The sequence below is a fragment of the Archocentrus centrarchus genome, unplaced genomic scaffold (assembly GCF_007364275.1).
Source record: "Archocentrus centrarchus isolate MPI-CPG fArcCen1 unplaced genomic scaffold, fArcCen1 scaffold_50_ctg1, whole genome shotgun sequence".
In the NCBI taxonomy this organism is placed as follows: Eukaryota; Metazoa; Chordata; class Actinopteri; order Cichliformes; family Cichlidae; genus Archocentrus; species Archocentrus centrarchus.
The window spans coordinates 2,187,384-2,214,611 of NW_022060273.1; the positions used below are offsets into that span (position 1 = coordinate 2,187,384).

A 27,228-nucleotide genomic window follows, 5' to 3' on the forward strand; every position below is an offset into this window, starting at 1 on the left:
CAACCTTGAAGGCCTGTGGTACATAGCCAACTAATAAAGAGAAATTGATCATTTTTAAGATTGAAGCTTGGAAAGACTCCTTTGAACAGTCTAGTAGGAATGGGATCTAACAAACATGTTGTTGGTTGGAGGAAGTAACTATTGAAGTTAACTCCAAAAGATCAACTGGAGCGAAAGAGTCTAAACAATACCAGCAGTGCTGAACATGAAGATAAGTCTTTGAGATGGTTATGAATAATTTTTTCTCTAATGTCTAAAATGTTATTTGTAAAGAAATCCATGAAGTCACTACTAGTTAAAGTGAAAGGAATACTCGGCTCTACAGAGCTCTGACTCTTTGTCAGCCTGGCTACAGTGCTGAAAACAAACCTGGGGTTGTTCTTATTTTATTCAATTAATGATGAGTAGTAGATGTCCTAGCTTTACGGAGGGCTTTTTTTAATAGAGCAACAAACTCTTTTCCAGGCTAAATGATCATCTTCTAATTTAGTGAGACGCCATTCCTTCTCCAGCTTACGGGTTATCTGCTTTAAGCTGCGCGTTGTGAATTATACCACAGAGTCAGGCACTTCTGATTTGAAGCTTTCCTTTTCAGAGGAGCCACAGTATCCAAAGTCGTACGCAGTGCAGATGTAAAACTATTGACGAGATAATCGACCTCACTGGGAGCAGAATTTAGGTAGCTGCTCTGCACTGTGTTGGCACATGGCACTAAAGAGCAAATAATGAAGGAATTATGTCCTTAAACTTAGTTACAGCACTTTCAGAAAGAACTTCTATTCTGATAAAACTTATTCCCCACTGCTGTGTATCCATTAAAGTAAATGTAAATGTTACTAAGAAATGATCAGACAGGAGGGGGCTATCGGGAATACTATTAAGTCTTCAGTTTCTATGCCACATATCAGGACAAGATCCAGGGTATGATTAAAGTGGTTTTGAGGCTCATTTTAGGGCTTTGAAACAGGTGAACCCCCGGAAAGCAGCAGGTCCAGATGGTCTCTCTCCCAGAGTCAAATATCTCAACTCCATGATGCCAAAAACTATCGACCCTCTTCAATTTGCCTATCATCCAAACAGATCAGTGGATGATGCGGTAGCCATAGCCCTCCACCACAACCCTCCAACACCTGGACCACAGCAGAACATATGTCAGGATACTCTTCCTCAACTAAATCTCTGCCTTCAATACCATCCGACCAGGAAAGCTGATTGGAAAACTGTCCAACCTGGGGGTCCCGACCGCCACCTGCATCTTGGTTCTGGATTTCCTCACAGACAGACCGCAGGTTGTACGGATGGGAGGAAGGATCTCCACTGAGCTCACAATCCAGCACCAGCTCACCACAGGGTTTGCTGCCTCTGCCCCAAACTCTTCACCCTATAACACCCACAACTGCGTATCCAACATTGACACCACAGTCATCATCAAATACACTTTTGACACCACCATCCTGGGCCTCATCAAGGGTGGGGACGAGACTGGGTACAGGGCGGTGGTCGACAGCACACTTTCTTATGGAGAGGAAAATAGCCTCATCCTCAATGTAGAAAATACAACAGAAATCATCACTGACTTCAGGAAGAAAAGCTCCTTAACTGCACCCCCTCACCATCAGGGGCACTGAAGTGCAGAGAGTGGACAGCCACAATTTCCTTGCCTTCATGTATTATCTGACCTGAGCTGGTTGGCAACACTGCAGCCACTGTGAAAAAGGCTCAGAAGTGGCTGCACTTCATCACACTGCTCAGGAAGGCTGGGCTGACTGGCCGCCCCCTCACACAAGCCTACAAAGGCTGGTGCAGAGCATCCTCACCAATGGCATCTCCGTGTGGTATGGCAACTTCACTCAGGATAAGAGAAGGAAGGCTCTCCAGAGAGTCGTAAAAACTGCACACCTGCCCACTTTCTCCTCAGGCCCAAACACACAACATACAGCCTGAGGAAAAAGTAGAGTGGACAGCACGCCACACGACTAGATTCTGTAAAAGCTTCTTCCCTGCCACAATCAGACTGATGGCATCCCAGAACTCAGAGTAAAAGAATGTTCAGAAAAAAAAAAAAAACACTGTGCATATTTCTCACACACGATCTACACGTGCAATTTACACTTCATTATCTGTGCAATATTCACCGTGGTTTGTTTGTAACACTAAGTGTGCAATAACTGCTGTTCAGCCTCCATTAACCTGGCACTCTGTAATATATGCAGTGGCTTGCAAAGGTATTCATACCCCTTCATAACCCCCCCCCCCCCCCCCCCCCCCCCCCTAGTCAATACTTTGTGGAACCACCTTTTGCTGCAGTTACAGCTGCAAGTCTTTTAGGGTATGGCTCCACCATCTTTACACATCTAGTGACTGAAATTTTTTGCCCATTCTTCTTTGCAAAACAGCTCAAGCTCAGTCATATTAGAAGGAGAGCGTTTGTGTACAACAGTTTTCAGATCTTGCCACAAATTCTCGATTGGGTTTAGGTCTGGACTTTGACTGGGCCAATCTAACCATGAATATGTTTGGTTTGAAACCATTCCATTGTAGCCCTGGCTTTATGTTTAGGGTCATTGTCCTGCTGGAAGGTGAACCTCTGCCCCTGTCTCAAGTCTTTTGCAGACTCCAACAGGTTTTCTTCCTGTATTTGGCTCCATCCATCTTCCCATCAACTCTGACCAACTTCCCTGTCCCTGCTGAAGAGAAGCAGCCCCAGAGCATGATGCTGCCACCACCATATTTGACAGTGGGGATGGTGTGTTCAGAGTGATGTGCAGTGTTAATTCTCCTCCACACATAGCATTTGCATTTTGGCCAAAACGTTCAGTTTTGGTTTCATCTGACCAAAGCATCTTATTCCACATGTTTGCTGGGTCCCCAACATGGAATCTGGCAAACTGCAAACGGGACTTTTTATGGTTTTCTTTTAACAATGGCTTTCTTCTTGCCACTCTCCATAAAGACACATTTGTGCAGTGCACGACTAATAGTCGTCCTGTGGACGATTCCCCCACCTGAGCTGTGGATCTCTGCATTTTGTCCAGCGTCACCATGGGGCCTCTTGGCTGCATCTCTGATCAGTGCTCTCCCTTGTTCGGCCTGTAAATTTAGGTGGATGGCCTTGTCTTGGTAGGTTTACAGTTGTGCTATACTCTTCCATTTCCAGATAATGGATTGAACAGTGCTCCGTGAGATGTTGAAAGCTTGGGAAATCTTTTTATATCCTAAGGCTGCTTTAAACTTCTCCACAACCTTATTCCTGACCTGTCTGCTGTGTTCTTTGGACTTCATGATGCTGTTTACCTCTCCCCAATATTCTCTTAACCAACCTCTGAGGCATCACGGAGCAGCTGTATTTGTACTGAGATTAGATTACACACAGGCGGACTCTTTTTAGTCATTAGCAGTCATCAGGCAACTTCTGAATGCAGTTGGTGCACTCAGACAAAAGGGGGCTGAATACTTTTGCACACCGCACTTTTCAGTTTTTTATTTGTAAAAATGTTTTGATCATGTATAATTTTCTTTCCACTTCACAATTGTATACCACTTTGTGTTGGTCTTTTACACTAAATTCCAGTGACATATATTTATGTTTGTGGTTGTAACGTGACAAAATATGTAAAAGTTCAAGGGGTATGAATACTTTTGCAAGCCAATGTATTTATTTGGACGACCGATAAGAAATCTCTAACTGAAGTACAGTTTTTATATTTTTTGTGTTTATTTAATATATATATATATATATATATATCTATATATATATATATATATATATATCTATATATATATATATATATATATATATATATACAAAAATATAAAAACAGTTATTTATGTATATATTTACTTATTTTATTTTATTTTATTATTTTTCACTCCTACTCGAAAGCTCTGCACAAGAATTTGAACCAAACCTTGCGTGTGAGTACAATGGCAAATAAAGTCTTGAAAAAGTATGTAACTTTGCAAAAAAACAATGTTGGACTCTGTAGTTTTCTCTGGACCTCTCTTCAATCAGACTGGAGTGTCATGTTTAGCCACACGTTCTCCTTGAGTGCTGAGTGCATCCAAAAAAAAACAATGTGGGCTTTATAGCTAATTGGGAAGTTTCAATATACATAGAAGTCTTTCTCAAAGTGCTTTAAGTTTAAAAGACATAAATCTCCCATTATTATGCTCTTCAGTGCCATGTGCAAACACAGTGCAGAGTAGCTACTAAACTCTGCTCCCCGTGAAGTAGATTATCTCATCAATAGTTTTACATCCTCACTGCGTATGACTTTGGATACCGTGGCTCCTCTGAAAAGGAAAACCTCAAATCAGAAGTGCCTGACTCCGTGGTATAATTCACAAACATGCAGCTTAAAGCAGATAATGCATAAGCTGGAGAGGGATGGCATCTCACTTAGAAGATGATCATTTAGCCTGGAAAAAGAGTTTGTTGCTCTATAAAAAAGCCCTCCGTAAAGCTAGGACATCTTACTACTCATCATTAATTGAAGAAAATAAGATCAAACCCCAGGTTTCTTTTCAGCACTGTAGCCAGGCTGACAGTCAGAGCTCTGTAGAGCTGAGTATTCCTTTAACAATGATGACTTCATGAATTTCTTTACAAATAAAATTTTAGACATTAGAGAAAAAATATTCAAAACCATCTCAAAGACTTATCTCATGTTCAGCTGCTTTCAGCACTGCTGGTATTTGTTTAGACTCTTTCGCTCCAGTTGATCTTTCTGGGTTAACTTCAACAGTTACTTCCTCCAAACCATCAACATGTTTGTTAGATCCCATTTTTACTAGACTGTTCAAAGAAGTCTTTCCAATTATTGATGCTTCAATCTTAAAAATGATCAATCAGTCTTTATTAGTTGGCTATGTACCACAGACCTTCAAGGTGGCTGTAATTAAACCTCTACTTAAAAAGCCATCACTGACCCAGCTGTCTTAGCTAATTATAGGCCAATCTCCAACCTTCCTTTTCTCTCAAAGACTCTTGAAAGAGTAGTTGTAAAACAGCTAACTGATCATCTGCAGAGGAACGTTTATTTGAAGAGTTTCAGTCAGGTTTCAGAATTCATCACAGTACAGAAACATCATTAGTGAAGGTTACAAATGAGCTTCTTACAGCCTCTGACAGTGGACTCATCTCTGTTCTTGTCCTGTTGGACCTCAGTGCAGCTTTTGATACTGTTGACCATAACATTTTATTACAGAGATTAGAGCATACTATAGGTATTAAAGGTACTGCACTGCAGTGGTTTGAATCATTATTATCTATTAGACTTCAATTTGTTTGTGGAAATAGGGTGTCTTTTTCACACCCTAAGGTTCATTATGGAGTTCCAAAGGATTCTGTGCTAGGACCAATTCTATTTACACTATACATGCTTCCCTTAGGCAGTATTATTAGAAAGCATTCCGTACATTTTCATTATTATGCAGATGGTACCCAACTTTATGTATCCATGAAGCCAGATGACACACATCAATTAGTTAGACTGCAGGAATGTCTTAAAAACAAAAGCCTGGATTACCTCTAATTTCCTGCTTCTAAATTCAGATAAAACTGATGTTCTTGTGCTTGGCCCCAAATCTTAGAAACATGATGTATCAGTGATGCTGAAAAACTAATTAATGCATTTATTACTTCTAGGCTGGATTATTGTAATTCATTATTATCAGACTGTCCTTCAATCTCCCTGAAAAGCCTTTAGCTGATCCAAAATGCTGCAGCTAGAGTACTGACAGGGACTAGAAAGAGAGAGCTTTTTTTTTTTTTTTTTTTTTTTTTCGTATATTCACTTCTCTTCATTGGCTCCCTCTTAATTCCACAAAATACTTTAAAATTCTTCTTCTTACATACAAGGTCTTGAATAATCAGGCCCATCTTATCTAAAGACCTCATAGTACCATATCACCCCAATAGAGCACTTTGCTCTCAGACAGCTGTCTTACTTGTAGTTCCTAGGATACTTAAGAGTAGAATGGGAGGCAGAGCCTTCAGCTTTTAGGCCCCCCCCTATTTTTCATTCACCTCCTTTTACTCTGTTTATACTCCACTCTGCATTTAATCACTGGTAATTATAAATCTCTGTCTCTCTTCCACAGTTTGTCTTTTATCCTGTCTCTCTCTCCTCTTAGCCCCAACCGACAAGGTTTCTTCTTTTTTAAAAGGAGTTTTCCTTCCCACTGTCACCAAGTGCTTGCTCATAGGGGGTCGTTTTGACTGCTGGGTTTTCTCTGTAATTATTGTAGGGTCCTTACCTTACAATATAAAGTTCTTTGAGGTGGCTGTTTGTTGTGTTTTTGCATTATATAAATAAAATTGAATTGAACTGAAATGGCGCATATAGAATTTAAAAAGTTGTGTATTTGCCCAAGTACATATGTGCCTAACTCTATGCTGTTTTTAAACAATGATCTTATGCAAAATTTGCATAATATAGTGCTAAGGAAACACTGTGGTAGCTCCAGGAGGCTCAACAATTCACATAAATACAGTGAAGAATTATTATACGATTTGAATTTTAATGAACAGTTCAGTGTTATCTTTGCAAACAGCAACAGAACAATGCACAAAACCTTTTACTAGAGTAGGTGCAACTGGATATTTTTAGTTTTCTAAAAAGTATTAGCAGGTTAGGCAGAAAAACCATTAAATATTTTGAGGACTTTGTGCTAAAAGTTAACTGGCATTGCATTTGTTAGGAAGAAGTGAACTACAAAGTTGTTGCCTTTTTTCTTAGTGTTTTTCTTGCGGCATGCTCTGCACAGGGTGACCATCATGTTGATCATCATCATACTCATCGGCATTAGACCTTCTATCATGTTTCCCTGTGCACTATTATAAAAACAAGTTATGACCACTCTTCACACTTAGTCCTCTTAACATGCGCGGCATCATGAGATAGAGGATTAGCATTTTTTATAGTATGTTGGCCAGGCTAGCTGTTTCCCTCTGTTTCATGTCTTCATGCAAACCAGGCCTAACCTCAGTTCAGTATGAAATTTAGTTATATTTGTGAATTACAATCTTCTTGCTTGCTTGCTTGAATGGATAATGGTTTGTTGCCATTCATATCAGCACTGACTAAAATTACCACTCCCATGGTGTGTAGGGCCACTTTGTGCAGGATCTCCCTCTGAAAAACCTGGCTGTATTGCAGTCAATTCATAAAGGTTTGCGGGTGCCTCCAAACACCCTGTTAGATAACCCTCATCAGGGCTATCTCCAAGTCATGCCGCAAAGAGAGCCAGTGCCTCCAAACAAAGGCACTCCTCAACCTTTTGTTTCTGTTTACTGATTTGATGAAGCCTATCATTACTGGGTATTTACTCTAACGGATCTCAGTCATAGTCATTCACACATTAATTTGGGGTTTATTCTATGCCTTTAAGAGCTTTGTAACTAAATAAGTAAAAAATATGTAGCTAAAAATTTTGTTTTTTTGTCCTTTATTTTCAGGCAAAAAAAGAAATCAAGTTTTAAAAAGACAGCTGCATTTCTAATATTTTTAATTTGCTATGCCTGTCAACATAAATACAAACAGTGCACAATTTTTTCTGATTTAATTATTATGATTTATTCTTAATATTGGCAGTTCATGAGTTGTATACATTTAAACCTGCTTTCAGTTTTGGTGGATCATTGGAAATGGTTAGTGACAAATCAGCAGACTTGCCTACTTTTATTTCCCCTACTTACATTTACTTATAACATGCTGTATATATTTCCATAGAACTTTTCTTTTTGTCTTTCAAGTGATCTTCTGAAAAAGCAGTGTAATTAAGTTACACAATAAAATAAGAACATTACATAATTGATGAAATATTAGATCTAAGATAGACAAGACTGTCAAGACTTAATTTGAGTTAATTGTATTGGGTAGAGGTAATCTCTGCTTTAGATTTAGCTGCATCATAAAGTTTGTGGAAATATGTACACTATGTAAAAGGTAGGCACAGTTCATGCAATTGGTTCTACTTGGTGTCAAGTGGGAAAACATATCTATTAGCGCAAGTTTACTTGTACTGTCCTCTCCTAAACTTTTATCTGATGGTGCTGGTCATCTCAACAGAAGCGACGTATTGTACAGACCTGTGTTGGACAGTTGGCCACAGTAAGTCTGAAAAATCACTGTAACTATACCGCTGTACTCTCTTTGTGGCAAGACTGGCTTCTACCTCTGCTCTATTGCAATCTAGGGGCCTGGGTAACTGTTAATGGGGATGCTGATGCACAAAAAATCCTGAATAGGATGTCCTAGATAGTTGGTAATAAACAGTCTTTGTTGGCATCTAAGAAAAATGAAAAAAGAATAATGAACAATTTGACAATAGGTTTGAAATAATAGCATAATTGTACATCAACCATCCCCTTTGCCATTTCAGGCCAATAGTTTGCTATACTGGTGCGTCTTTTTTGTCTTTTATTTCTTCAGCTTTATTTCCTTTTTTCTAATTTGACTTCCCATTTCCTTGCTTTTCATTCTCATGTTCTATTTCTCTTTTTCCTCTATATCCCTCCCCCCTTTGTCCCTCTTTCTTCTGTTCTGTTCTACCCGTTTCCTTTCTTTGACATCCGGGTGACCTTTGCCCTGTGACCTTTTTGCACCACTGGCCACCTGTGCTTTGTGACTCCCCCCCTCCCCTCCCAACAGATGTTGCCCATCACCGTGCGCAACATGCCCTCAATAAGCCCTCTAATATTAAAACGCCTCAAGGTACAATTGTGTATTCCCTCCACCCCTTGCTCCCTTCCTCACTGCTTTCATTAGGTTTGCCTAAAGCTGGAAAAAATATTGGAAATGTGTGAAATATTGTGTTGAAATTATAAATATTGTATTATATAGCTTGTCAAAAATTTAATACCAAAAATTAAATACCACCAACTACCTTTTCTTGCTCTTCAAGAAAAGGAAGTCTCTAAGATTTCTTTGGACTTGCTCAGGTATAGCCTAATGTTTAATTCATGAACCCTGTCTCTGTTCAGAGATGGTGATCTCTTGAGTCAGATGTAAATGGTGTTTTTGAAATTTTTCATAATTACACTGGCCTTGAATTTGTGACGGGTTTTCAGATCCTGTGAGTGTTTTTCTATGCATTCACAGGGAGGTATTAAGATCAAGTTCACTGACACCATTCACAGTCACTGTCTTCTTGAAGACTGATTCCCCTTATTGATCTATGCTGGTAACTGTGGAATGGTGTTGGCAAGTAATTTAGCCAAGTATAAGTAGAAAAGCGTCAGATTTTCCAGTCAGAAGTCAGGAAAATTAAACTTTGTGTTGTGATCTTCTTATTGCTAGATGATTCTTTGGTCACTTTTGGACTATTTATTGACCATATGCTTGCATTTCCTGTCACCTGAGCAAGGTCCGTTCCCAGTCACGGAGTTAAATATGTAGGAACCGAGAAGCTAATAAAGCAACCTGGAGAATAAATAATATTTTATTGCTAAGTCAAAAATAAGTCATTGTGCTCCAGCATCATAACTGCTTGTCCTGCTCCCTAGCTTACCTTCCTCATTGCAATACCACCACAACTAATCAACCACCACCCTGCTGGATTTCTTGCAGTGGAGTGTGAGGTTATGAATGCATGGCATGTGTGACAAGGCTAACTTTAGAATGACAGCTTTTAACTTAAACTCTCTTAGCAGGGCGAGCCTGGAGCACGGGGACCCCCAGGACCTCCAGGGCCACCTGGACTACCAGGAAGACCAGGAGTGGACGGAGCCAATGGCCCACCGGTAAGTCTCAATCCACAGGATACTACAGGATACATAAACATACATCTTAACACATCCTGTGGTATCAGGTGCCATGGTGTCAGATGTTCACAGTGGCTGTTCCAGAGAGACAGAATGAGACTCACCAGTACCACTGCCAAACTGTATATATTTACATATATACAGTTTAACCATATTTATTTCACTGAGGGTGCTACACAGTTAAAGCTCGAGTCAAAGTCTGGAGAATTAAGTAAACAAATCTCGTGAAAATGTAGAAGTTCTTTAAGAAATAAAAAATAATTTTTGAGAACTGTATAGATAAAAGCCTGAGCTGAGGAAAGGTTCACGTTGTTAAGGGAAATTATTTAGAATTTACTGTGATGTCATTTATCAAATCTGCTTGTTCAAAAAATCATGCAAGTGGTATTGTAAATAGGCTTGTACATTCTTTATAGAACATATTTTTGCTTATTCTGGACAGGGTAAGCCTGGGGAGCCAGGCAAACCAGGAAAAGACCCAAGGGTACTGTTTTGACTCTTCCATATTTACTGTTTCAAGAACCTTCACATTAGTGAAAGTTTATTCATGTAACATGAACCTTCTTCTTCCTTCTACCTTGTTTCTGCAGCTTTTACCAGGACTGAAGGTAAAAACTAATTAATTTTATTGTACAAAGAGCAAAACAAAAACTAAACTAAACAAACAAAAAACAACAACAAAACTTGATTTGCATCACCATGGCCTATCATAATGGCTTTAGAGTTGTTACAGTCAAACAAGTCATGAAAAAGGAATCAAGTCACAATGGTTTCACTCTTCCTAATGCACAGCTGTTCTGAAGTTCAGACCTACTGCACCTACATAATAGAAAAGCTACACATTAAAGCTACGCATTAATTTACATGGATTATTTAAAAGCAGGAATGTTAATTGTAAGGTCAGAGTGATGTACAGAATCTTATAAAATGCTTCGTGCTTTGGAAAAAATAAAAATTGAACCTTGCAAGAGGAGGGTTTTTTTTTGGCTATAATAATCCTTAGCATGATTAGCTGGTCTGCAGCACCATCAGAGTATCAACAGGGGGGGGAAAGTGACTTTGGAGCTGTTATATCAAGTTGCAACCATCTGTTAATTTGGTCAATGTGAACTGCTACAGCGGGGGTGTCCAAACTTTTTTCACGGAGGGCCAGACTGGACAATGTGAAAGTGTGCAAGGCCAACAGTCCCTGATGGCATTATTTAAAAGAATAAAAGATGCACATAAATATTGTTATTTAATACTTTTATTTTCATGCAGCAAACAAACATGAAGTAACCAAGTGTAGAGCATAAAATACTACTTTGTATTCTGATAACAGGGCAACAGGTAAGCTACTGACACTAATGTGAAGGGCACACAGGCGTACAGTGTAGGTCTGGCTCCAGAGCAGTGGTAGATGTGCGTAAAATGTCACCTAGGTAGGAGTCACTTAGCCTTGATCTCAAGCAGTTGTTGTTTAAATTCAGAACAGAAAAACTGTGCACATGAACATGTGGAGCCAAACAAGCTGAACATTTTCTCTGCAAATGTTCGCATTTCTGGAAACTTAACCAGTGTTGTGTCAAAAAGTAATTTAGAAAAAAAAAAGAAAACCTGATTTCTGATATTTTTATGCGTTTTTGATTAATAATGTCTTGGCTTGTGTTGGCAAGTAGACTGTAGTCAACAGGCCTTATAAATAAAATAAAGAAAAAACATGTTTTGCAAGTAGCTCTATGACTGTGTTTTTGTATCTACATTATAATCAATTCAATCCTTTTTGGCCACATCAACTACCTTTTATAAAGCTGTGATGTTATATTGTGTTGCAACTTCTGCTCCCCCCTTGGGCAGATCTCTCTGAAAAATTAGTTTTTACCTGATAAGTAAAGAATATATAAAAGTCACTTTGCCAAAATGTGATTGCAGCTTTTATCACTCCTGTCAGCTGTGACAGGAGTGTTTCTTTCTCACTTCAAACTGAATTGATATTATTCATGAGAGATATGTTTGCAGATTATAGGCCAAAAAGTCATTTACACCAGTTTAAATGCAGCTAATCATTTTTGGGCATAACACTGGTAAAAAGGCGAGAGAGAGAGAGAGATGCTGGTGCTGGCTGCCACACTGAAGCTCAGTTAGCTGCAGCTGCAGATGTAGCTGCAGGTGAGGTGAAGCGTCATCAGGGTCAATGGCAACATGCTGTTTTCGATAACAGCAAAATCCCCAAAATGGTCGTTAACTCACCAGCGAGAGATGTGCTAACTGCTGCATACCACTTTGTTTACACTTGTACTGGCAACCATGACCTCCCGCAGAGCTGGGAAGCAAGTGGTGCAGGGCTCCATTTGTGAAAAAAATTGCAGCTGTGTTTACAGTGAGGTCCGGAAGGTGGGGGGGTATCGCCTCATTGCCGAAGTGAAGTCCGAACACTGGAGCACTATATGTACACAAAACAGTACGTCGGTGGAAGATTTCAGCCTTTCGGGCTATATCAAAAAGTCTCAAAAATTTGCTGAAGTCACTGAAAATGTTGATAAATTTCTCATTAGTCGCTAGAAGAATTGTATGCTGAATTTTATCCATTGCTTATGCTGGTGGGCTAAAAAAAACACATGTATGGAGAAGACTCGTGGGCCATATAAAATCCAAGCTTGGGGCCATATTTGGCCCGCAGGCCATAGTTTGGACACCCCTGTGCTATAGTAATTCTTTCACTGGCTGCACTCATACTTCATATATCCACTTCTTATTTTATTTCTCCAGGGTGAACCAGGTGTGCCAGGACAAAAGGGTGAGCGCCCTTGTATTTTTCACATTTAAAAAAGCACTATTATTAGCAGTATAAAGGCTGTAGTTATATTGCCTTTGAAATACATATTCCAGTACACACTGTACTGTTACTTATTATTGTGCTTTCACTGTTTATCATTATTATTATTATTATTATTATTATTATTATTATTATTATTATTATTATCATCATCAGTAGTAGCATTCTGTTGTCTCTCCACAGGGTGATCGAGGTGATGTTGGCCCGCCAGGTCATGAAGGTCCAAAGGTATTCCACTCTCTAATAGTGTTTTCTGTTTCTTTCAAAGCTAAAAGAGATCTACGGTATATTGTTGATGATAACTCCCTTCCATCCCTGAAATTTTCCAGAATTACCACTGGTGATTCTTATTATAATAAATAATGTTGCGGTTACAACAGCAAACTCATACAGTACTATAAGCCTATAAGATGTGCTTTTACCCAGACCGGAACTAAAACTTAAATATGGGCAACAGTGAAACTGTTGTTCCCAGCTACAGTTTTCTGCCATAAGCAATAAAACTACTGAGTTGAAGGTCACTATAAAGAGAGATCGTGATTGATTGTGATCACAATTTTTTTGACACATTACTTGCTGAAAATCTGAACACATACTAAAGATCTTGTGCTCCATCTAGTGGACTACCATAATTACTGTTGTTTACTGTTTACAGCATTGTTCTCTGCTTCACAGGGAGTTACTTTTTCATTTTTGATTTTTCTAAAGTGCAAACTAAAGATCAGTAAACCAAAGCTAATGTCACAAACATAGCTAAGACTATTCTTTATTGTCTATCCTGGGATCCTAGAAAGCTCTTCTCATCAATTCTCAGTTTTCTTTTGAGTCATCCTAATTTCTTAGAATCATAGATCTTAGATACTTAAATTGGCTTTCCTAGAACTTTTAGATCCAATTATAGTCTTATTTTTATGGATGGATATAATACAGTTTTGCCTACTAACTGCCGCTGCAGTTTCTTGGAGTTATCCTGTTATTGTTTTGTTTTGTTTTAAATATTTATCCTAATAGACAATGTACTTATATATTAATTCTTTAACTGAAAATATGATTAAAATAAAGTTTAGATGGTCTAAATGAGACCTCTACTTACCTTCTACCGGCTGTTCTTCTCCAACACAACTGAGTAGGAGGAGGAGATAGCTCTATTCCTGTCTGGTACTGGAGCTTTTGCTTGTTGTTTGGTTTGATTTCCTATGGTTGAAGGGGACTGTCTACTTTTATTCTCCTGCTGCTTCTTTGAGCTGATGTTTCCATCCACTGTGTTGGGAGATGAAGGAGGGGGTTCCCAGGACAGAGAGACTAAAACTCAAGCAGGGAGTTGTGCGTGTGTCAAGGACTATTTATTCATGGCAAGATCACAGATGTCTCCTCTGGAGTCTGGATGATTGAAACTTGCTTTAAATTTATGACTTAGTTGAAACAGGCTTATAAAGCCTTTTGTGAGTATCTGCTGTCTATCTTTGAATGGTGTTAATTTACTGATTTATGTCCAGCATGAACATATAAAATTACACTCTTTTTGCCAATATGATGATGATGATACTTTATTGATCCCACAATGGGAAAATTACAGTTAACAGAACACCCATCCAGAAGACAAACAGAAACAACATGGGGAGATAGGTGAACTGTGGCCATGCTGCCCCCCTTCTGGAGGCGCTGCCATCAAAAAGACAGAAACAATAGTGACAACATATAGGGATGAGTGAGGAAAAAAATCATCTCATACTTTGTATACATTCACACATACACAGTATAAGGTTACAAAAACCTCTGCGACATAATCAGTATTACATTATTTTTCAGAGGCTTTAGGAAGGAACAATTCAATATTTATATTGAATATATTATATTTATTTTGAACAAAATATAAAAATAAGAAATGGTCCTTACCTATTTATCATTCTCAATGCTAATGAGCCCCTTAATTGATTGATGTTATGCTTCTTGGACTATACCCTCCACTTGCACTCAGATAAAGCCAGTTCATAACTTATGGAGAGAAATGTTTCATTATAGATTATTAAATAGAAATACTGTTTTTTTGTAACATTTCCAAATGCTATTTTCCTCAGTGATAAAAAGTGCCAACAAACGTTAAAATTTGTGGAATAATTTAGAAAGAATAAACACTATCAATACACAATCAGTGAAAAGCAGAGATGCTAAATAATTCTGATATACTGGTAGTGATTAAGAGATAGTGATATGTGTTACAGCTTTGCTTTAAAATTAAACAACTTCTAGTGGTTGTGTTAATGAGTCTGTGTAGACTGTGCACTAGTGTTTCCAAATGTCACGGTGGGGGCTGTGTGCTGGGAGTAGTGATGCTACGTCATGTACCGAAGCTCCGAGGCCTGTCCCGAGCAAAAGGGGCGTGTCCAAACGAAGCCTGTGTCGAAGCCCGTTTCGTTTTTGAGAAGATCACGTGACAAAAGCTAACCGAGGTCCCGTTTTCTGAAATCACGTGATTGCTTCATTGTGTGATTGGAGTTGCTGAAAAAGACGTAGGAAACAGAAGAAGCGTTCTGGGTGATCTGAGTCTGATCCACTGTTAGAGCAGAATCAGAAGCCCCTGTACAAATTAGAATTTCAGTTTCAGCCCCTGCTTCTTCAGTCTTCTGTGCGAGTGTTTTTCTAGGGCTGTGGAAGTTATGACAAAAAGAACTGCCTGAAACCAACATCGTCAGTTGTTTTATTCCTGAATAAAAATTAATAAAGCACCCCCACCCAAGCACTTCCTGTAACCGTTTATCCACAAACACACCACATACCATCTCTATACTATACTGTATAGTTTTGATGTGTGTGTGTGTGTATATATATATATATATATATGTGTGTGTGTGTTTATATTTTAATTCAATTTAATTCATTTCATTCTTCTGTGTAGCTGCTCTAATATGCAAATGTCCAAGGCATGGGTTCATTAAAGCTTTATATTTTATTAATATGCCACGATCAGCATAGATTTATTTAATCTGGCTTTACAAAACCTCCAATGGGGATCTTGACAGAATTGCATACTTATGCTAAAAGATCCACCTAACAACAGCACAGCAAGACTGCTGTACATCAAATGACCAGCAGATGTCAGCACTCCTAAATGAGCTGCTAAACGGGGCTTCGTGTGATCAGCCTTTTGGCGAATCATTTGGCCCAAAAGATTCGACACATTCACGGGGCCTCATTATATCATCACTAGCTGGGAGGGGTGGACCCAAATGCAGGACACTACGCAGACTAAAATAGCTTTATTTCAGAGACTCGAATAATACAAAAACACAAAAACCCGAAATCTCAACCAAGGCAAAAATAAACTGGATGCCTGGGAGAAAAGTCAAAAAACCAAAACTCTAAACTAGAAAAACACACAGTGATAGGGGAAACACTGGGGGAAACAATGAAGACGATGCAACAAAGAACAGAGAAAAATTAAGGGCTTAAATACACACAAGGAAATCAGTGCGAGTGGACACAACAGGGAACAACAGGTGAAACAAATGAACCTAATAACAAAGGGGAAGCAAAACTAAACACAAAGCACAGGGAACACGAGACTGTCAAAATAAAACAGGAAGTGACTCAAGGGAACAGACGCAGACCTGACACTGAACACAGGGAAACCCAAGGAACTAGAAGACAAGAACAAAACAAGAAGACGACGAGACAAAAACAAAAAAGGGCAACACAGTCCATAGCACAAAATAGTTCAGGAAAAAAAAAGAAAACAAAGGACGAGAAAGGCAGCACAGGAGGCCAAAAGAAGGAGGCGAAGAGGACGAAGGCAAGCAGGAGGCCGACCGCGCTCCCAGCGGCGGCGACGAAGACGAAGGCGAGCAGGAGGCTGACCGCGCTCCCAGCGGCGGCGACGAGGATGAAGGCGAGCAGGAGGCCGACCTCGCTCCCAGTGGCGGCTTCAATGACTGGGGCTGCTGTGTGGGTAGCGTAAAGGCAAGTCCTGGCAGGGGTGGCCTGAGGTGGCCGAGGGGACTGAGGCAAAGGGAACTGAGGCAGAGGGAACTGGGGTGACCGAAGGCCACCCTAACACACAGGGTCCAATGGACCCCTGACCATGACACCAAAACCCTTTCCGGATAATTTGATGCTTGACCTAATGATAATGACACCATTAAAAGAACTTGTACATGAGACTTAAACTCCAGTTTTCTTGTGGAAAGTCATTTATGTTTGCTTTTTAATGCGAACTTAATTGTGTTCTTAAACTGAAAACACAATAGTCAATAATCAATACAGAGAAATCTTGTCCAGATTAATGACAGAACATGGTGACATTGGTGATGTTCTAATTGTACATTCTGTGGCCAGTCCTCAAGATAAGATGCACTGAAAAAGAGAAGTTAGTCTAGAACTTTCTGATCTGTAGCTCTCTGTCTAATGTATTATTTAATGTTTATTATTTGGTTGATCCACTGTTTATTAAATTAATTTACTGGAGTTTACCTTTAAAAATTTGTCATTTATTCGCTGAGTAAAAAATAATCCCTAACATCTTCCACTTTGTCTTTTTACATGGTAGATTTTTTTTTAAGAAAATCTGACAATAACTGAGCAACAATAACTCAAGAACATTTTCTTCATTAAGTTGTGAGCTTATTTTTTCTAATATCTCTGTTTCCTCTGTCAGGAGTTCCAGATGACCTGGACTCATAATATAACTCTCCACTGGCCACAGCAACATGGCAGTAGTAGTTGCAGCTATGTATATTTTCTCCATCAAGTGTCTCAGACAAGTGGATAAAAGATAGCTAGCTAGCTAGATACTTTATTGATCCCGAAAGAAATTAGGGCATCCAGCAGCTTAATACGCACAGTAAATAGAATCCAACCAATGGGGGTAAAAAAAATTTTACAAACAACACTACAGACTAACAAACTATACTAACTATACAAACTATACTAAGGGGCTTAGTGCTTTGAATCAAGGAAACAAAACAAAACACAGGGATATGAATGAGTCCAGTAGTGCAATGTACGTATACAAATGTGCAGAGGGAGATGTGCTAACATGCAGTGCAGTAAAATGCAGTAATATACAGTAGTAAAGCGATAAAGTGTCTGATTTACAGAGTGCCAAATATTAACATATGTAGTGATGACTGCATGTTATCATCCCCCAAGTGAAGCTTTTAAAAGTCTGATGGCCCTTGGAACAAATGATTTTTGTGAATCTGTCAGTTGAGCAGTTCTGTGAGAGCAGCCGTCCACTGAACACACTCCTCTGTTTCATTATACTGGTGTGTGATGAGTGACTGTCTTTGTCTATGATAGAGAGCAGTTTGCCCAATGTCCTTCTCTCTATCACTATAGTCAGAGAGTCCACTCCAACCATTGACCCAGCCTGCCTGACCAAGTTATCCAGCCTCAGTGCATATATCTTTCTGATGCTGTCTCCCCAGCACACCACCACACAGAAGAGGATGCTGGCAACTATAGACTGGTAGAACATCTGCAATAGATTTCTGCTGATGTTGAAGAACCCCAATCTCCTTAGGAAATAAAGCCAGCTCTTCCCCTTCCTGTACAGGGTGTCTGTACACACTGACCAGTCCATTTTGTCATCCAGCTGCAGACCAAGGTAGTTGTAGGTCTTCACCATCTCCACATCAATTCCCCCAATAGAGACTGGCTGTGGGGGTGGTCCAGACCTAAGTCCAGACCACTTCCGTCTCCTTAGTCTTGGCTGTGTTCAGCTGTTGGTTTACAGATGTGTACAGTGTGAACAAGAAAGAACAAGAAAGGAGAGAGGAGAGTCCTCTGTGGTGCACCAGTACTGCTGATCACAGTCTCAGATGTACAGTCCCTCAGCTTCACACCCTAAACCTAGAGGAAGGTCAAAGCAGAAAATGCAGCCATTTGTAGCCAATGATATCCACAGGAAGCATCAATCTGAAAAGCTTTTTATTCTTTAAAAAGAGAGTGATTTTTCAGGCCGATCCTTCAGTGTTAAGAAACTGTTGCATAACAAGGCATCCATGAACTTAGGGGAAATGGTTCTGTATATATAATCTCAGACCCTTTCTCCATTGACCGGGTGTTGGTGCCAGTGTTTGAACCATTCAGCAATTTTTTCCACCGCAAACTCACTCGGTGCTTGGACAAAAAACAGGTTCAGCTCCAGCACTGCAAGCTAGCTGGTCTAGAACCAGGAACACGTGACGTAAGCAGCAGAAGGGCATGACTCTGCCATCTCAACATAAAGTTTTCTACTGCCATTTCACTGCAAGGTATGTATTACATGAGAAAAGTGATATGATTTTCATGGCTGTGAATTAGGTTTGGCCCTAATGAACTCAGATCATAACAGATAAAGGACACAAAGTGCGTACTTGTCATCTTGCTCGTAATCACTGTCTGTGTATTCCTTTTTGCTGCACACAGATTTTGCAGTAGTTTTGTTTGGACCGTAAAATGTGTTTGCAGTACAAGAAATAGAGTTTGCAAAAGGGGAGGATATTCTCCCACTTTTGTGCCCTTCAGCTTCCGTTTCCAGACAAGGAGCCACCCACACTCATACCTAAAGGATTAGTTTGTAAAGCGCAGTGGAAATGCACACCCATTCTTAAGTGGTTCACCGGCACTGGCACTGGCACCGGCACCTCGTCAGTCGAAACGCGGCATCAGAGAGTTGTTGTTTCCTTCCTTGTGTCAGTAAGAAATAGCTTTTTTGTGATATGCACAATAACCTTTAATATCTGCATGTTACAGGCCTACCCATAAAGGGAACAGACACAACTACCACCTCAGGACCACCATCTCTCATTGTGCTGAAATACAGTATTCCTGAGTGCAGCATTTGATACTGTTGACCATAATATTTTATTACAGAGATTTAGAGCATGCCATAGATATTAAAGGTACAGTGGTTTGAATCAAATTGATCCAATAGACTCCAATTTGTTCATGTAAATGGGAGTCTTCTTCACACACGGGTTAATTATGTAGTTCCACAGGGTTCTTTGATAGGACCAATTCTATTTACACTACACATGCTTCCCTTAGGCAGTATTATTAGAAAATATTACATACATTTTCATTGTAGTCGCTTTTTGGGAAAAAAAATTACTGATTGTTCTGAAAAGTCGCTAAGTTGGCAACACTGTGTGTCACATATGACACCCATCCAAGGTGCAGGGCATCACACAGCATGGGCTGTCATTCATTCATTCAGTCTTCTTCTTTTTGAAGTTTTGAAGCCATTACACTGCATCCTACAATTCCTACAGGAATATCATGCTGAGTTGAATCCATTGCTTTTACCAGTGGGCAAAAAAATAACACATGTATGGACAAGATTTGTGGGCCTTGTCTGAGCTCAGGCCATGTTTAACCCGTGGACCGTAGTTTGGACACCCCTGCCTCAAAGCCATAAAGACCTGGATGACTTCTAATTTCCTGCTTCTAAATTCAGATAAAACTGAGGTTATTCTCCTTGTCTTACAAATCTTAGAAACACAGTGTCTAACCAGACACTCTGGATGGCATTACCTTGGCCTCCAGTAACACTGTGAGAAATCCAGGATATGTCCTTCAATGTACGTATTAAACAAATATGAAGGACTGCTTCTTTGCATTTGGGAGGCAGAGCCTTTTGCTTTTAGGCCCCTCTTCTATGGAATTAGCACACAGTTTGGATTTGGGAGACAGACACCCTCTCTATTTTTAAGATTAAATTTAGAACTTACCTTTTGGATCCCTGATGATACTGCTCTTGACTAGAGATGCAAATTTTTTTTTTTGGTTTATTTTGTTTTTTTGGCTGTATTTAACAACCAGTCGTTTAAATGGTTAATCTTTAGCAGGAAGATGTTTTTCCCTGTAAAATACTGTTCTCAAATGCATAAGATAAGATAATAAGATACCGTATTTTTCGGACTATACGTCGCTCCGGAGTATAAGTCGCACCAGCCAAAAAATGCATAATAAAGAAGAAAAAACATATATAGGTCGCACTGGACTATAAGTTGCACTTTTTTGGGGGGGTGGGGTTGATAGAATCCAAGACCCAGAGCAGAAATTCCATCTTGAACGGCAATTTAAAATAATAATGGATTAAAGAACAGGACGAACACGGTTACACCTACGTTATGCTAACGTAGCACATTCAGCTACATGACGCACAACGAACACGTGTTCGGTATTGTTACGTTGTAAACACACTTCCAAAGTCGGCGATATTCACAACAAAGGTCGTCTTTATTAACAGAAAAAACGGCTGCTGTAGGCCACAGCCACGCCAACCACAACTACAACAGCGGAACAGCAACACACACACAGGCAAGCTCTCGGTCTTTTTCTCTCTCTCCATGCTGCCTTCACGAACCTCCCGAACAGTCCGAAATCCCACAACATCAACACGCTCTCTAACTAAGAGAATCGCTACAGTATGTTAACGTAACATTAAGTTATTCAGATAACCATAGCATAAAGAACATACTAACAAGTTAACCAAACCATCAATCCATTGAATTCTTCATCCTCGGTGTCACTTCTGAACAATTCCGTACACTCCGTAGACGAAGCGCCGCTTCCTCTTCTGTGTCGCGTTAGTCAGACTCGTCGTCAGCTGCAGTTCCAGTTATTCCAGCCTTTCTGAATCCCAACAGGATGGTTTGTCACTGAAGCCCATGTTTTCTTGATCCATCCAATGACTTCCAGGAAAGTTGGGTGGCGCATTCTCCCAGTTGCCGTTAAGCTGTGCTCTCCATCCACTGCGCCCACAGGTTACGCAAGACTGCCTTAAAGCTGCAGTTCACGGAGATGTCAAGTGGCTGGAGTATTTTGGTTCATGTGTTATAAATGTCACATATACGTCGCTCCGGAGTATAGGTCGCACCCCCAGCCAAACTATGAAAAAAAGTGCGACTTATACTCCGGAAAATACGGTAATCTAATGTATGTAAAGATAAGATAATGCTCTCTGTAATTTTATGGTAATTTTATGTTTTCTTCCTGTTAATAGCTGTTTTCCATGACTTTTTACTCTTCTGGTTCCTTTGTGGTCTTGTGCATATAGTATTAATTTTCCATCCTTTAGTGCTCATTGGTCTATTTGTGGTGGTTTTACATCTTTCTGTCATCATTTGATTGCATTTTCTATTCTTGTCATGTTGTGTATCGGCTGTTTAGTTACTCATCCATTTCAGTGTGTGTCAGCAAATATATGCTTTCTGAGATGACTGCACAGTTTTTAGCTTCTGGATTCTGAAGAAAGAAATGCACAGCAAGTGTTTTCTTTTTCTAGTTTTAATTTCTTTTGCCTTTATATTTGAGGTTGGGTTAAACTTAGTCATTTTTTGTGCAGTGTGCATGGCAGTTATTAATCAGTTACATGTGTCTTTCTTTCACTGCAAAGGGCCAGGCTGGCATCCCTGGTACCCCTGGCATTCCTGGCAAGCGGGGCTATAGGGTAGGCCTGGAATGGTTGTGCCTTGGTAATTTTTATTGTTGTAGTAACTGGATGTCTGTAAAACCTGATTCTGTATTCAGCAGATTAGGGCTTTGCATTTGCGACTATCAAAATTAATTGATTAATTAGTAGCATGATTTGTTTTTTCCTTTCTATACTGTTGTGCTTTGGTTCTTCTTTGGTAGAATGTCTTGGTTTTTATTATAATTAGCCTTAATGATTGTCTTTGAACTGGGCAGGCTAACTCTACTACAAACCCATATCACGTGCCAATAAATTCTGTCAACCATATCAGACGTCTATATTATTTACAGTATTTGATTCATTAAGAATGAAATGGTTCACATTAAACTAGTTTACTATTTTTTTTTTTTTTTGCTTTGGAGCTGCTAAGATTATTCTTCAGTAGATTAAGTATTCTTAGTTGTCATAGAGATACAATTAAATTAGTAAAGACCCGTATTCACAGAGCAGAAGTTCTTATCAGCTATACTGCAAATCATTTGTACTGTATATCAATTGCAACTCAAACATGGACTGTTTGATGAGGACTAATATTGCATGTGACAGCTGTGGGAAAATACTACATTAGCGAGACACCAAGAACACAGAAAAAAGATAGTGTCATCAATTTATGACCACTATAGCGCATCCATCTTCCACTAGGAAGAGGTCATGATCATTTAGCAGGAAATAGTAGATGGTCAGAGAGAGATCAAGTTGATTTTTGTTACTGCACATAAAGGAACAATCTTCCATCAATTTTGCTTTGATCAGTGTGATCCACCAAAATGATCACTATTAAAATGAATAAAGGGCTACTGGTTTAATTACACATTAAATGACCTTGATAAATGGCCTTATAATAATAATATAATATTATTAAATAATAATTACACATGGATCAATCAACAATAGTCAGAAGTGAAGACACTGTGTTTTGGAAAGACTCTGTGAGAGGTCCTGTGCTAAAAACACAAGTCAAATTAAGAAAAGAAAAATGTATTTTAATATTGGCTATCAAACATCTAATATGCTTTGATTTATTAGTTATTAATTTTCTGGGTTACAGGATTAATATGTATGACATTAGTTAAGACTTTTTCTGTATGTTTGCTAGGGGGAGAAAGGGGAGCCAAGCACTGAAGCCCAGGGAATTAAAGGAGAGCCTGGTTCACCAGGACTGCCAGGGTTAAGGGGACCCAAGGTAAGGGAAATAGCTTGTTTATGAGACAGGAATGCCTCATGAATTGTTAAGTAACACTAACTCTATGAAGTAACTGCATAATATTGTAATATTCTTATTGCAGGGTGACAAAGGTGACCAGGGAGAAAAGGTAAGAAAATACAGCATTATGAACTAAGTTTGAAACAAAACATTTATTCATAAATAAGAAAAATATGCAAATGTAATTTTAAATGTATTAAATTAACTACCAGGGGGAATCAGGCCTTGAAGGCCCAGCTGGCCCAAGAGTAAGTCTTGCATGAAATATGGAGTAAATAAAAGTGTGTAAGATGTGTCCATGAAATTTACAAATGATCCTTTGCACCTTCTAGGGTCCACCTGGTCCAACTGGGGAGCCAGGAAAGGCTGAAATCCAGAGTGAAAATGTAAGTCATGTCTAATTAGTTGTACTTTCTTGAGTGCAAAGAAAATAAAGAATAAAATAAAGTATTAATTACATTTAATATTTCCTCACAGGATATCCGCAACGTGCCCCTGATGGTAGGTATTTTCTAGGGTTTATAACAAAAAGTGCAAACATTTAACATTTATTAATGTTATTTAATGAACCTCTTCTGGTCATAGGGTCCCCCTGGATTACCTGGACCTCCAGGGCCCCCCGGAGTCCCTGGAGCCAAGGTAGGAGATGTTTTAGAATGATACAATGCTGCATGATGTTCTCACTGTATTACTACACATGCATCCTTACACAATTAATATGTAGTAATGTGTGTATTTACAGCCCTCTATGCTTTGCACACTGCTGTTTTTTTGTTCTGTATTCTACATGAACCGAGGTTAGGTGATAATTGTGTCAGGATCCATGAAGACATATTTTATTATTTTTCTCTGCCTGCCCATCATGCAGATAATTAAAAAAAAACAAACTTGTGCGGTATACTTGGCATATTTTTTTTCTATTCACCAATGATGATGTGTCAGTGTGATAATGTGTGACATTACTGTATTGCTGTATGACAACAGTAACATTCCAAGTAGTGCATTACTGCAATGCCTTACTTCCAGCACTACTCACTGGTATCTGGAGCAGCAACCCCTTGCATTAAGCTGATGATAGAAATAATGAAGGATTGCTAACTTCGTGATATATTTGGTCATGGCTTCTAAACAGTAGTCCTGTAATTGAAACGGTCTTGCAGTCAAAGGCAGCCTGAATTTTTTTTTTTTTTTTTGACAGAATCAGAAATTTAACGACTTAAGTCTTCTAAACAACCAGTGGGAGTGTAGGATGAAATAAATCAAAACAAAACAAACGTATACAGATAAAACAAAACTGCATGCCATAACTCACAACCTAAAATATGATGTTCTACCCAAGTTTATTAGATCAAGGTGCAAAGTGTGAACTTTGGGTGAAATATCACAGTGTGCCTTTCGGCCTCTTTTACCCATCAGACAAAGCCAGCATAATGCCACCCCTGGGTAAGGATGTGTTGTGTGGCATTGCATAGAAATGTTGATTCGTAATAAAGGTGCAGCAGTTCTGCATAAAAATAGGTTGTATTAAAAGGGACTATTCTTTCAATCAAAACTGACATTGGTCTGGGTGTGAAATTATAAAATGTGCAATTATGAAATTATGAAATTAGTGTAAACCAAAACAGTTGCCTGGTTTGCCTAGTTGGTAATGCAACCTTGGTGTGTCCTTAGGGTGAAGTTGGTCTAACAGGTCCACCAGGACTGGACGGAGAGAAGGTAATGTTATGGTATCAGAAATCCAGATAATTTGTCAGGAAACTGCATAACACACAAATGTATGTGGTTCCTGAAATCCTAGAGTGAGGGTGATAATTAGCTATTGATATAAAAATGTGTATTTAATACAGATTTCTGTTGTTTGCATTCAGTAAACTGGAACAACACTGAACTTGTGTTTTCAGGGACCTCGAGGGAAGCCTGGAGAACCTGGTCCTCAGGGCCCAGCTGGTCCTGAAGGTCCCAGGGGAGAGGATGGTGTCATCGGCTTCCCAGGACCCAAAGGAGCCAAGGGAGACATGGGTCCATCTGGATCACCTGTAAGTGACTATGTTACTGTAACCTCAAACCACGCCACACCACATCACGTCACTGAGTAATGATAACACTGGTCAAAAAAACAAACTTTTTGTCTGCTACCTGAGGAAAAACAACTGATTTATTTATTTATTTATTTTTGCCAATGTGTACAGTGTGGCGGCGTGTACATTTTGCGTACATGCAGTGCAGTACACGTTCACATTAAAATTCAAATCAGTTTATTGCACCCTATAAATTGTAATATATACAGTGCCTTGCGAAAGTATTCGCAAGGCAACCTTTTGCCACATTTCAGTCTTCAAACATAAAGATATAAAATTTTAATTTTTTGTGAAGAATCAACAACAAGTGGGACACAGTCGTGAAGTGGAATGAAATTTATTGGATGTGTCAAACTTTTTTAACAAATAAAAAACTGAAAAGTGGGGCGTGCAATATTATTGGGCCCCTTTACTTTCAGTGCAGCAAACTCACTCCAGAAGTTCAGTGAGGATCTCTGAATGATCCAATGTTGTCCCAAATGACTGATGATGATAAATAGAATCCACCTGTGTGTAATCAAGTCTCTGTATAAATGCACCTGCTCTGTGATAGTCTCAGGATTCTGTTCAAAGCGCAGAGAGCATCATGAAGACCAAGGAACACACCAGGCAGGTCTGAGATACTGTTGTGGAGAAGTTAAAAGCCGGATTTGGATACAAAAAGATTTCCCAAGCTTTAAACATCTCAAGGAGCACTGTGCAAGCAATCATATTGAAATGGAAGGAGCATCAGACCACTACCAAGACCCGGCTGTCCCTTTAAACTTTCATCTCAAACAAGGAGAAGACTGATCAGAGATGCAGCCAAGAGGCCCGTGATCACTCTGGATGAACTGCATTTGGCTCCATCCATCTTCCCTTCAACTCTGACCAACTTCCCTGTCCCTGCTGAAGAGAAGTAGCCCCAGAGCGTGATGCTGCCACCACCATATTTGACAGTAGGGATGGTGTGTTCAGAGTGATGTGCAGTGTTAATTCTCCGTTCAGTTTTGGTCTCATCTGACCAAAGTACCTTGTTCGTTTGCTGTGTCCCCAACATAGGGACACAGCAAACATCTGAGTCTTCTCACAATTTAGAAAGAGTCTTTTCTTTCTAAATTGTGAGAGTATTTTGTATTATGTTATTCTTGTTGTAGTGGCTCTAGGGAGGTTACAGTCTCAAGAATATGCTCCTCATTTATCTTGGGAGATGACAGTGTTTGTTATTATTATTATTATTATTTGCATTGGCAGTTAACATAATGTTACAGGTTTTGTAATCCTGGTCACCAGTGACATCTTAAATGGTTTAATTCATATTATCTAAGGCCAGAAACAATGGTGCATTAAGACTGGGTAGCTGTAATGTAAAAGGGCAATGGGTATTGCACACCCAAAGTCGTGACAGCCTGAAGTATTTTTTCTGCAGGAGACACGTGGCAAACAAACTGTTCAGTCAATGCTTTATGCTAACTGGCTTGGTCAAATATATCACACCATCTCTAGAGCTGAGGCCAGAGGAGTAGCAGTATTATTCAGGAAAAGTATTCATTTTATTCAAAAAACCCTAATTTTGTTCACCTGGAATAATTTCCAAAACTCTTTAATGTAATCCCAAATTTGAATCAGACAAATGCTGTGGTTAGGGGGTGATATGAACTGTTCTGGACAGCTGCCTAAACAAGACCCACTAAAGCTCTTTGCAGCAGTTTAAATTGAGGCAGCTTTTTAAAAATATTTTGAAAAATAATTCTTTTCTCCGGTGCACAGATATTACTCACACACTGACTAATTCTTTCTTTATTCTAAACTAATCTCTACTGTAACAAAGACCATCACCCCATTCTGGTCTCAGATCATAGCCCAGCCTCACTAGACTTGCAACCTTCTGTCTTAGATAACACAGGACAACAAAATTGGCAATTTGTT

At 39.3% G+C, this 27,228-nt stretch overlaps 1 protein-coding gene across 1 annotated transcript in view; it reads left to right on the forward strand.

Annotated features, from left to right (window-relative positions):
• col13a1 (collagen, type XIII, alpha 1) overlaps nt 1-27,228 on the forward strand; it is a 200,298-nt gene that overhangs the window by 151,725 nt on the left and 21,345 nt on the right. Inside the window, exons 13-27 of the mRNA XM_030725212.1 lie at nt 8,073-8,114; nt 9,656-9,745; nt 10,209-10,250; nt 10,357-10,374; nt 12,515-12,542; nt 12,766-12,809; nt 21,961-22,014; nt 23,135-23,221; nt 23,325-23,351; nt 23,455-23,490; nt 23,575-23,628; nt 23,720-23,743; nt 23,828-23,881; nt 24,914-24,958; nt 25,144-25,278. Coding sequence (XP_030581072.1) covers nt 8,073-8,114; nt 9,656-9,745; nt 10,209-10,250; nt 10,357-10,374; nt 12,515-12,542; nt 12,766-12,809; nt 21,961-22,014; nt 23,135-23,221; nt 23,325-23,351; nt 23,455-23,490; nt 23,575-23,628; nt 23,720-23,743; nt 23,828-23,881; nt 24,914-24,958; nt 25,144-25,278 — 780 coding nt within the window. The remainder of the gene's footprint in view (nt 1-8,072; nt 8,115-9,655; nt 9,746-10,208; nt 10,251-10,356; nt 10,375-12,514; nt 12,543-12,765; nt 12,810-21,960; nt 22,015-23,134; nt 23,222-23,324; nt 23,352-23,454; nt 23,491-23,574; nt 23,629-23,719; nt 23,744-23,827; nt 23,882-24,913; nt 24,959-25,143; nt 25,279-27,228) is intronic.